At 46.3% G+C, this 14257-nt stretch overlaps 1 protein-coding gene across 1 annotated transcript in view; it reads left to right on the plus strand.

The window, feature by feature from the left end:
* Nucleotides 1–3332: 3332 nt before the first annotated feature.
* kcnh8 (potassium voltage-gated channel, subfamily H (eag-related), member 8) overlaps nucleotides 3333–14257 on the plus strand; it is a 53217-nt gene continuing 42292 nt past the window's right edge. Inside the window, exon 1 of the mRNA XM_036516063.1 lies at nucleotides 3333–3408. Coding sequence (XP_036371956.1) covers nucleotides 3333–3408 — 76 coding nt within the window. The remainder of the gene's footprint in view (nucleotides 3409–14257) is intronic.

Here is a 14257-nt window from a genome sequence, read left to right on the forward strand (position 1 = left end):
GACCGAGTTCCAGGTGGAGAAGCGAGAGCAGGCCTCCGGAGTGCAGTGGCGTGAGACGTCGCATGACGTGTGAGCTGCGTAAAGACGTTACTGAGAACATGCTGGTTCAGTGCTGTCCTTCTTAAAGACTGTCGATGTTTATATTTCACTTTGGTGATGTGTTGTTGGGTCACTACCACATTTCAGGCCAAACACCGTGAACGTAAGTGAGGCGTCGCGTGCCACAGCACGCGGAACTGGCCGCTTGGGAGAGATTGAAACGCGTGCGGCAGACCACCGATCAAGCGAAATTAATTTATTTTCGCCAGGGTGTGTAGCACATCATTTCTGTTTTGTTTTGTTTTTCGTCAGATGTGTATATGGGACATAATTAGCATTGCAATCCAATTTGTTGTTGGGCACGATCGAGCTCCTGACCTTGAGTAAACACGCTCTTTACGGAGCTCCTGGATATCTCTCCTAATCAACTCATTGCCATACATTTCACGGTCTGAGTGAGGGACGTCAGCGCAGTGTTGCATATCTTCCGGGGATACAGCCCGGGGACGCAGCTGAAACCGTGTGACATTTTGAAATGGCGTGTTGACTACATCAGCATTTTGTAAGAGTAGTTGTTTTGGCCTGCTCGACAGAAGACGAATACATTTTCAAGTCAAGCTGAAACGTGCTATAAGTTGTCTCAGGTCGTGAATGCGTAATGTTTAAAGGGCCGCGAGACAAGGATTTCTTTCTTTAATTGGTAAAAATGGACCAAGTTTGCTTGTAGAGCAAAAAAAAAAAATAGAAAAACCCCCCTGAAAACTCTACAATAACACCCACTTGGTGTTTTCAGATGTAATTCAGCTGAACACTTTCTCTGGGCTTAATAAATCATATGACTTTTTACAGAAACATTGCAATAATTGTACGGATTCGCTTACGGATATTTGAATACGCTTAGTAGCCTATGCTCCACCACAACAGTAAGATCAACAGCGGTCAAAGGGCGGCGCATTTAAATGGCGCTACACAGAGCCGCGAACAAAGAAACGCCGAAACTGCATTCGAATACCGCGCAGAAAGCTGAGGGTTCGCGTCCCGTTGGCAGTATCCGCGCTAACTGCACGGACGCAGCCTGGAGCTCCAAACACAGAGCACCCTGATGTCTATGCGGATATTGTGAGGAGGTGACAGGTGGGCAAACATTCCTCATTCTCCCCACTGCTTTTGAGACGAAGGCTGTGGAGCCCGCTGATATCGGAGAAGCGCTCGTTTGAAGGACACAGCACGTCCGCATGCCACACCGTCGCAGGGTCACAGAGAGTACTGTAGAGTCAGTGTTTGTGCCAAAGCTTACTGTAGTCCTCCCAGCGTAAGAGCCGAGGGAGTTAAAATGACACAATAACACTATTCGTGCATTTCATTTACGCAGCAGCTTTCAGGTCATAAAGTCTGGGGTGTGATGGGGAGGAGTTACTCACCTCAGTGTGTAGCGCATCTCAGTGATCCATGGCAGCTATTTTGTGCCAAAACGCTCACCACACATCAGTTGAGCTGGAGAAGGAGAGATTCATTTAGCTCATAAATCCGTGGAATCATCGATAACACTGGGCCAGATTCACTGTTTCACCAGGACTCGGTGGAAACGTCCTGCTCTTTGTTTTCACTGCTGTGTAATCTAGTGACTGTGAAATCTATGCAACCTTCACTGTCATTGAGAAATGTTTCCTCCCTGTTTTCAGTGTGAATATCACATTATGAATGTGTAATTGCTTTAAGGGCCCTGGATTCCATTCTGATGCCATGTTATTTTACACACCATGAAATGCCCTGGCTTCTGCTACCAGTCTCACCCCTGCCAGTGTGTGTGTGTGTGTGTGTGTGTGTGTGTGTGTGTGTGTGTGTGTGTGTGTGAGATCTGAGTCTGTGCAGGCAAAGGATAATTGGATAATTGATTGGCCATGCCCTCTAATTATGACCAGGTGATATAAATGAGTTGAGGGTGAGAACACAGAGCAAGCGTCTTATTTATCTATAATGAATGGAGGATAAAAAGAAATGCTCATGTTTTTTTTTAACTCTCCATTTGTGAAACACCTGACCAGCTTCATCAGCGCACTCATCTCAGCAGAAACACAGCGTCTCCTACACGACAGTGCCCCTGACACCTGAGACAAAGACTGCCCGCCTCTGGTTTACCTGGTATCATGGCCCAATTCCCCTCCCCAAATGGTCTGTGCTTGCAGCTCTGTGACTGAATACTGTGCATCTGTAACCCTGAGAGAGAAGCATTCTTTACCCACCAGACAAACAAGTATGAATAACAATAATCAAAACCCATGATTTTCAAACAGCTTTAAATTTAAGAACTGTAAGATCAGACCCAATGTTTTCACCACCTCTGATTTGGAAGGTCATCCTCAGCTCTTTTGTGCATTTAAATGGCATACAGCCATGACAAAGATAAACTCACACAATAAGGGAGGCCTGTCTTAGGACAGACAGAGGTGTCTATTCTCTGCCTGCCCCATTTGCCAGATTACAATACGATGAAAATGTTCACTGTTATTTCTGAAGCTGCGAGAATCACTTTATGCAAAAGATTCTGGAACAGGAAGGAAGACTGAATCCGATGGAAACAGACACAATGTGATACGATTTAATGACGTGAAAATTCACCTCATGTGGTACGCTTTAAGGCGACATCAGTACCTCGGGGTGTGTATACCAGGGAAACAACCTGACTCCACTGAACCAACTGAATATTGGGCTGGGCTGTTACATAAAAATGTCAGAGTACGAAACTAAGCTAGATCATGGGAAACGACAAATAACAAATACACTGCAAACCTACGAAAAATCGAATCTATATGGAAAAGGAATTGAATCATGTTCCTTGTCTCTGAAAACTTCCTGACCTTTTCAGCATATATTATTTGAAAACCACCCCTAGTATAGAATATTCCAATGTAGCATTAACAGTGTTAGATTTCCCGATCTACAAAAAATAAGAAGTAAATGAATAATAAAAGAATAAAAAATAAATTAAGAATTGATTCTATGAATGTAATGCCGTACTCGCTTTCCTGAAAGACTCCCAGCTCGGTCCCGGTTATTACCTGATCCGCACCTGCGGGCGTCATCCGCGCATGGAGGTTCCTCGCCTGCGTCCGCAGCCTATCACAGCAGCCGCCGCGAGTGAGCGCATCTCTCACTTTGCCCGGCCGACAGGAATCGAAGGGAATTTAGGGACTCAGTTCCGCCAGCCGAGCGCCTCCGCGGGAGCCTGCCGCAGCCCGCCGCCGCACCTGCAGTCGCAACTTTGATGGGGACTTTCACACTCCTGCAGGAAAATGCCGGTTATGAAAGGATTGCTAGCGCCTCAAAACACATTTCTGGACACTATCGCGACGCGTTTTGACGGCACACGTAAGTTTTACTGTCTTTTCCTTAAAATGTGTAGGCGTTGGCTACTTTTGTGGTTCATTATAGCCGTTATTCAACAAGTTTAATGAATGTATTTATTTCCTTTCCCAGTTAGACATGTAGATCACTTTACAAAGTTATAAATGCAAATCAGTACGGATATGTTAAAGTTATAGTATAGCATCGAATCTGATGGAAGTGTGTCAATTATATTAAAAAGAATGTGCTGGAGTGTAGCGGATCCAGAAACTTCTGAACAAATTAAAAAAAAATGAAAATACGCTGCATTGAGTAGAAGAAAAAAATACCCGTTCTTGTTCTCGGATGATTTTGAGAATACAATCCACTTTATTGGGCTTGGTATGTTGTGGGCATATTAATATTGATGTAGTGTATTATCATTTCCCTTTTATACCGCACTGGGTAGCGAATGTTTTCCTTTCGCGCGCCGGAGCTAGTCGCTGTCTCGTGCTGCCTCCAGTTCCATTTTTCCCTCTGGCGCAGAAGGAGCGCGAGAGGAAGTTTTTCGGTCAGCACCACGGACAGCGGACAGCCCGTGGACCGGGGGGGGGGCCCACACGCGGTACCGCTCGCTGTTTTATTCACAAAATATGCGAAAGCCTCTTTTTCCACCAAGACACACGTCGTGCTTCAATACCAATGCTTCAATATGTGCGCTCGCGGAAAGAAAGTGTGTGAAATGTGTGAAAGCGTTTATGAAATGCAAATTGTCGACATATTGCTCTGGACACGTTAAATAATAAAATACTCAGAATATCAATCAAATGCACCGTTAAGCCATCTGTAGCGCTTCAGATCGCCGCATGCTGTTCTGACAGCAGCAGTCACATCAAAATTAATTGGCTGCAGGTAGCGTTTCTGTAGGTGTGTTTTTCGTGTCTCGACACTACTTGTCGGGTGGGGTAAGAGTGTTTTTTTCCCTCTTTTTCTCTGTTCTACTTTCTGGACGGAACGCCGAACATTCAAAGCATCAGCGCGGTGCTTGGTTTCTACAGTGTACTTGTTAGTAATTATTTCCTTTATGTTAATTTGTCAAGTGCATTGTAGACATTTGCGAGAACTCATGTTCGTTCTAACCCAATTTTCCTACATTGTAGCAGAAAAGAATGGGCTGGTAACTGAATCCTGCTGCAATTTTCCCTCTTTATCTGGCCTATAGATTCGAGCCAGCTGGCACCATGGCCGCGTGCCAATACTACATTAATACGCACACTCCAGTGAGCGCGTTCTCCTTCTAAGAGAGCATTTCCAAAGATGGAGGTCGCATCTTACAGCTGCAGTGATGCACCGTGTGTTGAAGGTGGAAAACTCATGACACAGACTAGGGTGACATGTCGTATTGCGTCATCTGCACTGTGCACAGATATACAACAGCTGGCACTTTCCACACAAGGCACAAATACTGATGGGAGTTTACTGAAGCAGTTAATCAAACTAGCACCTTGTCAAAAAGTGCACCAGCATCCAGGACTCGAACCCGCAACCCTATATGTTAGTGTTGTGCTTCTGCCCAACGACCAATCCACTCTCCTACTGTATGAAACATTGAGCCGCTATTCTTCAGTTGTATAAATGGTTAGAATGGCAGGGATGTGGGTTTAAAACATCAGCGCATGGGTCCTCCACACGGTTTTATCCGCCCCCTTTCAGCTGCTGGCTGGATGGGGGAGCTCAGGTTGCTGCCGCAGCGTGAGAGAGCGCACCTTACTTACCGAGCTTCCGGGCCTCACTCGCCACCTGAGTGTGCTGGTAAAATATTACCGCTTGTTTTCTTTTCTCCCTCCAGTCTGAGAGAAGAGAGGGGGTTTACCTCCATTAGTGGCAGCATTTTTATAATAACGCTCTTCGTCTGGAGTAGCCGGAGTTGGACTGAGAACACTCGGCGGTAAACGCATGACCTGTTCAGCTGCTGAAATGCAGAATTGATTCACACGGTTCATTAAGCACAGGATGGGCTGACTGAACGTTCATTAACCGTCCACGAGGAGAACCGGACATACCGTCAGCAAAAACCCGCGGAAGCTGCACACGCATTGTACAGGTTTTTTCACTACTTGGTGAAACCTGTTATGAGGGTGCGACCACAGGACACAGGGCAGAGCGAAGAATAAATATCAAAAAGTGTAGTGTAGTGAGGATATTGCGTATTGGACTCGTGCATTGGAAGAAACACAGGCTGTAAGAGCCACAGCAGTCTGTCTGCTTTAGGGGTCCTGTGTTTTTCTGTTGGGCTTGTGGTGGAGAGTATTGCATTATGCTGTTTATTGCTGCCGTAACAGGTAGTCTCATGGTTGGGCCATGTGCCATATGCTGTTTTCCTTTGGACACATTTTGCCCAAAATAAACACTCATTCACACGGCCTGGGGTGACACTGCTGCTCAGCCCGCTCCAGGCTGTGAAAACAGCATCCCACTCAGAGCAGTGAGCAGCAGTGTGCCAGTAGAGTGAGAAAAGGTCAGGTTTTTGGAAAAAAATGACAAGGGATAGCAATTTTTGTCCACATTTAAAATAAAATGAAATAAAATTTTATACTATTTATATACAGTATATATATATAAAAATATCTAAAATATACATATACACACACACACATAATATGTTATACTGCTGTGCTTGGCAGTGACCTGTCGAGGTTTTTATGTAGCAAGCAAGGTAACGGGCTGCCCATGTGACATGCAGTGAAATGAGCATCACTGAGAACACCCCCATGGGTACATGACATCATTTCCTTCCTTCATCTCTTTACCTGGCTCTCATCCTCCTTCTCTCTTGCGTCTCCTCTTCCTTTGTTCTCTGTTCTCTATTGCTCCCTTCCACCCCCCGCTCTCTCCTTTTTCCTCAGTACACCTCCCCCTTCTCCTCCTCCCTGTACCCCACTGAGTTCATGTCAGCATCTGTTATGTCTGTGTTTACACTCTTACCTCTGTGATCTTAACATTGGCATCATTATCTCTGTGATGTCATAAGTGACATCACAGACACCAGTGTTTCCTCTAGAATCATCAGCAGGCATGTCACTGTAAGGGCCACATAGCCGGAGCAGGACCGGCACTGACACAGAAACAAGAATACAACCTTTTCAGTTATTTAACAATAACAACAGCAATAATATTAATAATATCAATAATGCATCTCCGTCCTTTAACTAATTTGCATTACACACTATAATATCACAAATGAATCAAGGATACATACAACTAAGCTACAGTATCTAGCCGACTAACAATAGAAAAATAAAGGTGTATGTATACTGTAAGAAGTGCATATCATCAGCAATAATAAATTGCCTCGTGAGCTTGAAATATGCAGTTAAAAAGCTTTGGCGGCTTCTTGAAAATAGCAGCCTGTCGTTTTCATATTTTCTTCATTCAGCAATTCAGAAGACATGACTTCTACAGCAGAAATTTCACAGTCAAATCACAGGATGCTCATTTGAATATTAATTGCTGCAGCACTGATCACACAGACAGTGAAATTAGTTCACCTTCATGTGCAACACATTCATGGATTGTACAGCAAAGCAAAGATATACCTAAATATGGCACCTGAATAAGAATGGGGTATAAAGCAAGTGCAAGGGAAGACAATGGCTGTGATGTCACGGTTGCTATCAGTCATATCGTGATGCTATGATTGGCATTTTCACTATTATGGACTGTACTTACTATTAGGACTGTACTTACTCTCTGCTAAATCTTTTAGTGTGTATCAGTTATTACCCAGGTACACAGTATGCAAGTTCTGCGCTCTGCTGTCTCACCCCCCCCCCCCCCCCCACCACCACCACCACCACATTTTGAACTCGCCTCACCATTTTGAAGCGCCTAAACTCCCCTTTCTTTTTGCCATGAATTCTGGGATGGGGAACACTTACACTTCCTAGACGGTGTGCAGCCGATGCATCTATCTTTCTCCAGGGATTGTAGCATGACATCCAGCCGCATTGAAGCACACTACTCCATCCGCTGTCCTGTGTGAGTTTCTCATGCTTTCTGTGGATGCTCTGTTTCAGACCACTCCCCTTCTACAACATTCATTATGAACCAGCAAATCAGAGCACTGCTAGCCTGAACAATGGCAGAGACAGAACCTTCAGTGTGATCTGGTTGGTTTATGTTAAATCTGCTGGGTAGGGCTGCACTGAGGCAGGGAATTTAGTGTAACATTTGGAGGAGGGAACACACAACATGCAAAAAAGCCACAAAGTGAGCCTGAAACACAGGACTGAGAGACCACCCCCGCTCTGCTGATACCTGCTGAGACCCCACCGGTCGTCTCTCATTCGGACATCACTGACCTCACTCTCGCTGCCAGCTCTTCATTTTGCCCTCACCGAATAATCACGACTTTCCTGATCGAACGTCTGAGAGGACCAGCACAGAACGCAAAAGCTGATTCACTTGCTACAGCGATGACTCTGGAAATGAGCTTGTCTCTGACCGTGGCGAATGTCACAGTGGCGGTTGGTATCCCAGAATGCACGTCTTCTCTGCTCTCTGGTAGAACACAGAACCGCGACAGAATCCACCAGGCCTTACCAGTGCAAACACTGGCTGCCACGTTCTCTGTTTCTGACCTATCACGCGTCTGTGTCAGTAAGGGCACAGAGTGTTATCCTCTGAATCGCCTTTTTCTGCTACATTCAAATGAGAGGTACAAAACTACTGACCTTAAAGAATACAAACACTGCAGCCACAGAAACAGGGGACAGGAAAGGTCTGTGTCACACGCAGGGCAGACGTGACCATGCAGCTGACGAAGTCATATCAATCAGTTATCCAACCAGCCAATCAACTGATGGATCAATCAATCACATTTAAGGTTTAAGGGAGTCCAAACAGTAAAAACCAAAATGATAAATCGTGGCAATTATGATCATGATACTGAATTTCAGTGATGTTGGATCAGTAAATTCAGATGTGGTCGAATGCTGGAGAAGTGATTTGTCCCAGTTCCAGCTCTGAGTAGGTCATCCAGCAAAACAAAATATTGGGTAGATCTTTGTGTTTGTTCATTAAAATGCAATCTGTCATCATCAGGTTGTCTGGGGTTTGGAACGGGACTGGTAGCCGTCCTTGGAAAGTAAAGTTTGTAACTTTTTTAAATAAATGCTGTTAAGGTATATTAGCCTATTACAACTGCGCCAGCGTCAGATGGTAGGGTAAAATTAGGAAGGGTATAACCGGTAATGAATCGGAAAAAGGCATAACCTGGATGCGGCTTAATTGCAGAGTTTCGCTGCGGCGCTCTGAGGTTTGGAGAGCTCGTTTTTCCGAGCGCCGTGCGAAAATGTAGCGAGGCATATGGCGAGTTAATAACCCTGACGCGGTGATGCCGCTTCTGAATAAGACATCAGCGGAGTGTGTGTCACGGGGTGGCTGCTGGGTTGTAATGTGATTAGTTTCTCAAAAGCCGCAGCTTTAATTAAGCGTTTTAAAATTCACACTGACACAGATTAATAGAATTATACAGCAAATATGTGCTTAAGCCTCCTGTAAGTCTGGAATTGAATTAAGCAGACTTCGGATGCGGAGACTGATTACTCCCGTGTTTCTCTAAGATGTTGCTGTTTTTAGATACCCGGGGAAATCTGACTAATGCTCCTGAAAACGTTGTTTATTATTCCCAGCAGCCTGTCGGCTGCCAGGGATTCTCATTCCCAGTATAGCATTTAAAACAAAACATGCCCTCCGTCGCACAAATTCAACTTTTATTTTTTATCCCAACATTTTTCCCCAAACTCCTACTCTGCGAAAACCAGTTCGCATTCCTAGATGGTGTTCACCATCACATGATGTTTTGAGAAATATATTTTCATTGATTCAACAGGCCCGTATGAGTGCTCTTCGTGTGCCCTTTTTCCGCGGTCTGACATCTCCTTTCCGCGCGTCACCGTGAGTGATGCGTATTTGTCGCTGAGGTTCATTTAAGTGCTGCGTCACATCAATGCTGGGGGGTCCTAACGAAATATCGAGGCTGAGGCGTCATCAGATAACAAAATTACCTTTACAAATGTTTGTGAGTCACTGCTGCCATACGAGTAGTGCTTACGTTTGAGCACGCCGTAAATGCGTGAAACAAAATCACGTGACAGCAATGAACGCGCCATGATGTCATGTTGCAGTCATTGTACCTGGATTGTAGGAGAGGAGACATGCAGATGCGCCCCAGCATGGCAGTCATGTGTGTAAATGTGTATAAAAAATAGCTAAAAGGAGAATAAATAGGGGAATAGTGTGTATTTTAAGATGAGTGTTTTGCCATTTCTGTGCGTATCTGTGCAGACCTCCCCCTGACCGGAGCAGGAGAAGAGAGGAGGCCACAAAGTCCTCTGTGCTGAAGCATAAAACGTGTTCCAAACGGCAGACGTGTCACGCGTTTTCATGGTTCTCTGTGAGCTGAGTGACTTGGTCACCTCTGAGCCGGTCCTGTCGCTGCCGAGTGACACAGCTCTGTAGAGTGGTCGCTGGGGCGGCTTGCGTCCGGGGGGGTGGGGGGTGGGGGGGGGGGGGGTGCAGGCGATATGGAGAGAAGGTCAGGGCCTGGCAGCCTGTGTGAGGGTGCGGGGGGGGGGGTTTCCCTGGTGCCCACCCTGCGCATAAACACAGATACTTGCGAATGGCTGCTTCTTACAGCTACCTCATCCAGCTGTGAGGCTGACAGGGAAAGGGCTGACTCCAGGTCAGCCTGAGATATGAAACTTCATCCAGATTTCTATTCTGCACGCGTGGACGATGTGCTGCTTCCTGGTGGTCAGGGTCTCACACATACAGCTGGACAGGAGCAGCTTTTCTGCGTGCTTCCTCGGGGTGTTGTGGGGGTCGTGGGGGATGGGGGGAGGGGCAGGAAGGGGGGGGGGGCACAGGAATGCACTCCCCCAGGTGCATCTCTTCCAGCTCTCAGTCTAATGACCCCCCCGGAGACTCACATCGAAGAGACTCCTTTTCATGCTGTCCCATTGATTAAAGAGGTTCTCCATTCTGTCCTGAACCCAGCAGACATACATCTCCTTAATCACCGCCAGGCCCTGAAAACACCCCAACAGAGCCAATCATTACAGAGTAATATAGCTGGAAATGAAGCACTGGAGCACTTTATAATGAGGACTGGATCGGATTGTGAAAACCTCGACACTCGAGGTAGCTGCCATTGTAAATCTTTCTTTGGCCTTTACGTCCCAGTGCACCGATAATCCGCTGTTGTTAGGCGGGAATTTCATTTTTGGGACGAGTTTTGGTTGTTTCCCTTAATAAATTCTTACACTCACACACGCAAGGGCACACACATTTTTTACCTTCACTGTGGACAGTGGCAGTCAGCTGGGAGAGTGTGGGAGCAGGAAAGCAGGTATGAATGAGTCAGATTTGGCTGGAGTCCTTTTGGAGACGTTTTGTGGCACTTGATTTGAAGGATCATGTTTGATGATTGAAGGTCAAAAAGGCCATGCAGAGCCAGATGCCGTACTGATGCTGTCAGCATTTACTGCGTCTGTTTTTACTCCGCATTTATACAAGGGAAACTCGAACCCTGATCAGCACAGAGGTCTTGCTCTGCGCTGGAGCCTGTGTTAGCGTACCTCTGCTAATGATGTTAATACCTGTTAGCTTTGAAGCGTGAGGGTCTGTTACAGCCCGCTTTCCTCTCTGCTCGCTGTTCCGCACTCGACCCAGAGTGGATTTGCTTTAAACTTTCTCTTTCTCTTTAGCGGCTGAGAGGAAAATTTCCGCTTTTTTCCACACTAAATCACTATGAGGTTATTTTTTTTTCCTTGCCCTCTCAAGAGCAAATTGCTTATGATGGCCGTGGTATGATAGCCTACTATATATAACCGTTCCAGCGGGATGCTGGTCTGTCGTAGATCAAGCATGACTCGATCAGATCTCCCCGCGTGCCACTTCAGCACACAGGTTACTCAGCGAGAGAAGCGGCTGCACCCACAGAGGCCACTGCTTCTGAAAACTGCACGATTTTCTCCTATTGTACAGATTCAGGGCTGGAAAAATCAAACTGCCATGCATGGCAACATACATTTACTCCTGTCCCGATTAAACGGTGCTTTCACTGGAAGCACTTTTACAAACCACAACTGGGAATTCTCAAAATCATCTCTGTGGAATTACATTCATGTGGTCATACATGAAACTCAAAAAATGCTTGAAATCTTAAGGTCATTCTTCATTTTGGGGGATTCTTACTCTTAAATACATCTTAAATGTATGTTTGGAGTAAATGGGGGATCTGAGAGCCAGACATCTACGAAAAATATGAATATGTAGATGTGAGTATGTGCTATATGAATATAAACAAATTGTTAATGTGTATGTCTACAGCTCCATAATGGCATGGGATAACTGGGGAGTGTGATTCTCTGTGTGTTTGATCAAAAGGAATCTGATGCGGGCTGAGAGCCATCGCAGAGTCTGTCAGGACAGAGTCTTCACCCGGAGAATGAGAGCCAGGACAGGAATAGCATAGCGTAATTATGCAGCTAAATGAACTGTCTGAAATGATTTGTGAAATTTGATTTTTTACAAATTTGGGCTGGACAGGGGTTCTGGTTGCTGTTGTTAGTGTAATTGATCGTTTCCTAATGTGGCTGGGTGATTAAGATAGCACAGAGAGGGGTGTGAACTCAGCGCTCACCTCTGGGGAACGGATTTTCTCTGAATTAATGGGATCTAATGAATTCAGTAAGATTCATGCTGATGAGAGCTACTGAGAGGCCTGGGAAGGAGCCGATGGCACTCTCCAGAGGAAAAAAAGTGTATTCACCATTATGCCTGTGTGATTACTGCAGGGTGCGAAGTGTTCACCTGTCCTTTAATGAGACCTGTTAGACCAGCAGCAAGTTTGATTGCAGGTAGACTGATATCTTACTAATTGCAGGAGAATTTGTAATTACTCGCCGGTTATAGAGTGGACCGATCATTTGTCATTGATAGGAGGTACCTTGATCACTCCTTCCTGATCGCAGGTAGATCGATGGATACTCACTGACCACAGCACGCACATGCAGGTGGCCGAGAAGTGATTTTCATCTGAAATAGAGCACTTCAGAGCCACACAGTGATGGCACTGTGTGTCACAGCTGTCCTATCGTCCACACAGTCTGGAGTGTGTGTGTGTGTGTGTGGGTGAGTGAGTGTGTGTGGGTGAGTGTGTGTGTGTGTGTGTGTGTGGGTGAGTGAGTGTGTGTGTGTGCTTGTTTGCGTACATACCTGTGTACATGTTGAATGTCTGCTCTCTGAAGTCTGAGGAGTGTGATGGAGTGTGATGGGGTATGACAGAGACACACACACACACACACACACACAAACTCACACACACAGCAGCCCCCAGCCGTAGCGGTTTGGGGCGGTTACATCATCCCGTCTTATATCAGGGTTCCTCTCACAGCCCAGCCCATTATGCTCTCACACAGTTGGCTGGCTCCTCGCCGCCACTCCTGTAAGCCTCCGTCTGATTGGTGGAAGCCTCCTCCACTCAGGTGTGCCCTAGAGGAGCCGCTTTCATGCCGTTGTATCCGCCCAGTCCTAAATTTAGAGCAGTGAGACAGGGGGGCATCTGTCCCCCTCCAGATGGGGACCTGAGTGCATCCCAGGGAGGGGACCGCAGGTCAGCTGTTCCCCAAAACACTCCCGAGCCAAGCTGTGTTTCCTCTCTCTGGGTTTCCTGTCTGAGTTTCCTCTCTCTGAGTTTCCTCTCTCTGAGTTTCCTCTCTCTGAGTTTCCACTCTCTGAGTTTCCTCTCTCTGAGTTTCCTCTCTCTGAGTTTCCTCTCTCTGAGTTTCGTCTCTCTGAGTTTCCTCTCTCAGTTTCCTCTCTCTCAGTTTCCTCTCTCTCAGTTTCCTCTCTCTGAGTTTCCTCTCTCTGAGTTTCCTCTCTGAGTTTCCTCTCTCTGAGTTTCCTCTCTCTGAGTTTCCTCTCTGAGTTTCCTCTCTGAGTTTCCTCTCTCTGAGTTTCCTCTCTGAGTTTCCTCTCTGAGTTTCCTCTCTCTGAGTTTCCTCTCTGAGTTTCCTCTCTCTGAGTTTCCTCTCTCTGAGTTTCCTCTCTGAGTTTCCTCTCTCTGAGTTTCCTCTCTGAGTTTCCTCTCTCTGAGTTTCCTCTCTCTGAGTTTCCTCTCTCTGAGTTTCCTCTCTGAGTTTCCTCTCTCTGAGTTTCCTCTCTCTGAGTTTCCTCTCTCTGAGTTTCCTCTCTGAGTTTCCTCTCTCTGAGTTTCCTCTCTGAGTTTCCTCTCTCTGAGTTTCCTCTCTCTGAGTTTCCTCTCTGAGTTTCCTCTCTCTGAGTTTCCTCTCTCTCTGAGTTTCCTCTCTGCTGGGAGAGGTTGTTTACTGCACTCTGCAGTGGGAAGCAGTGGGCATTGCTCTATGGCTTAGGCACACGATTAATTGGCTACTAACAATGAATTAGTAGTTATTAAGTAGCTCATTAGTGAAGTGGAGGATTAGTTAAATTAAACTAAGCCCGCCCCCTGCCCCGCCCAGCTCCACCCCCACCCCTTTCCCCACCCAGCTCTGTCTGGGCCGCTGGGCTCCAGTTGTGGCTCTGACAGCACTGTGGAAGAGCAGCACGATCCACTGGGGCTTTCAGGCACAGACAGAGAGACAGAGAGAAAAGACCATTACTGCAGTGTCAGCTGATCCAGGAAAATGTCTCTCTAGTGCACGCACACACACACACGCACACGTACAGTCCAGACACACACACACACACACACACAGGCAGGCACACACACACAAGCATGCACACACACGCACACACGTGCAGTCCACACACACACACACACTTGTGTGTTTTTCCACAGTATTTCGTTTGCTTCAGCTTGAAATCA

The sequence above is a fragment of the Megalops cyprinoides genome, chromosome 21, assembly GCF_013368585.1.
Source record: "Megalops cyprinoides isolate fMegCyp1 chromosome 21, fMegCyp1.pri, whole genome shotgun sequence".
Lineage (NCBI taxonomy): Eukaryota > Metazoa > Chordata > Actinopteri > Elopiformes > Megalopidae > Megalops > Megalops cyprinoides.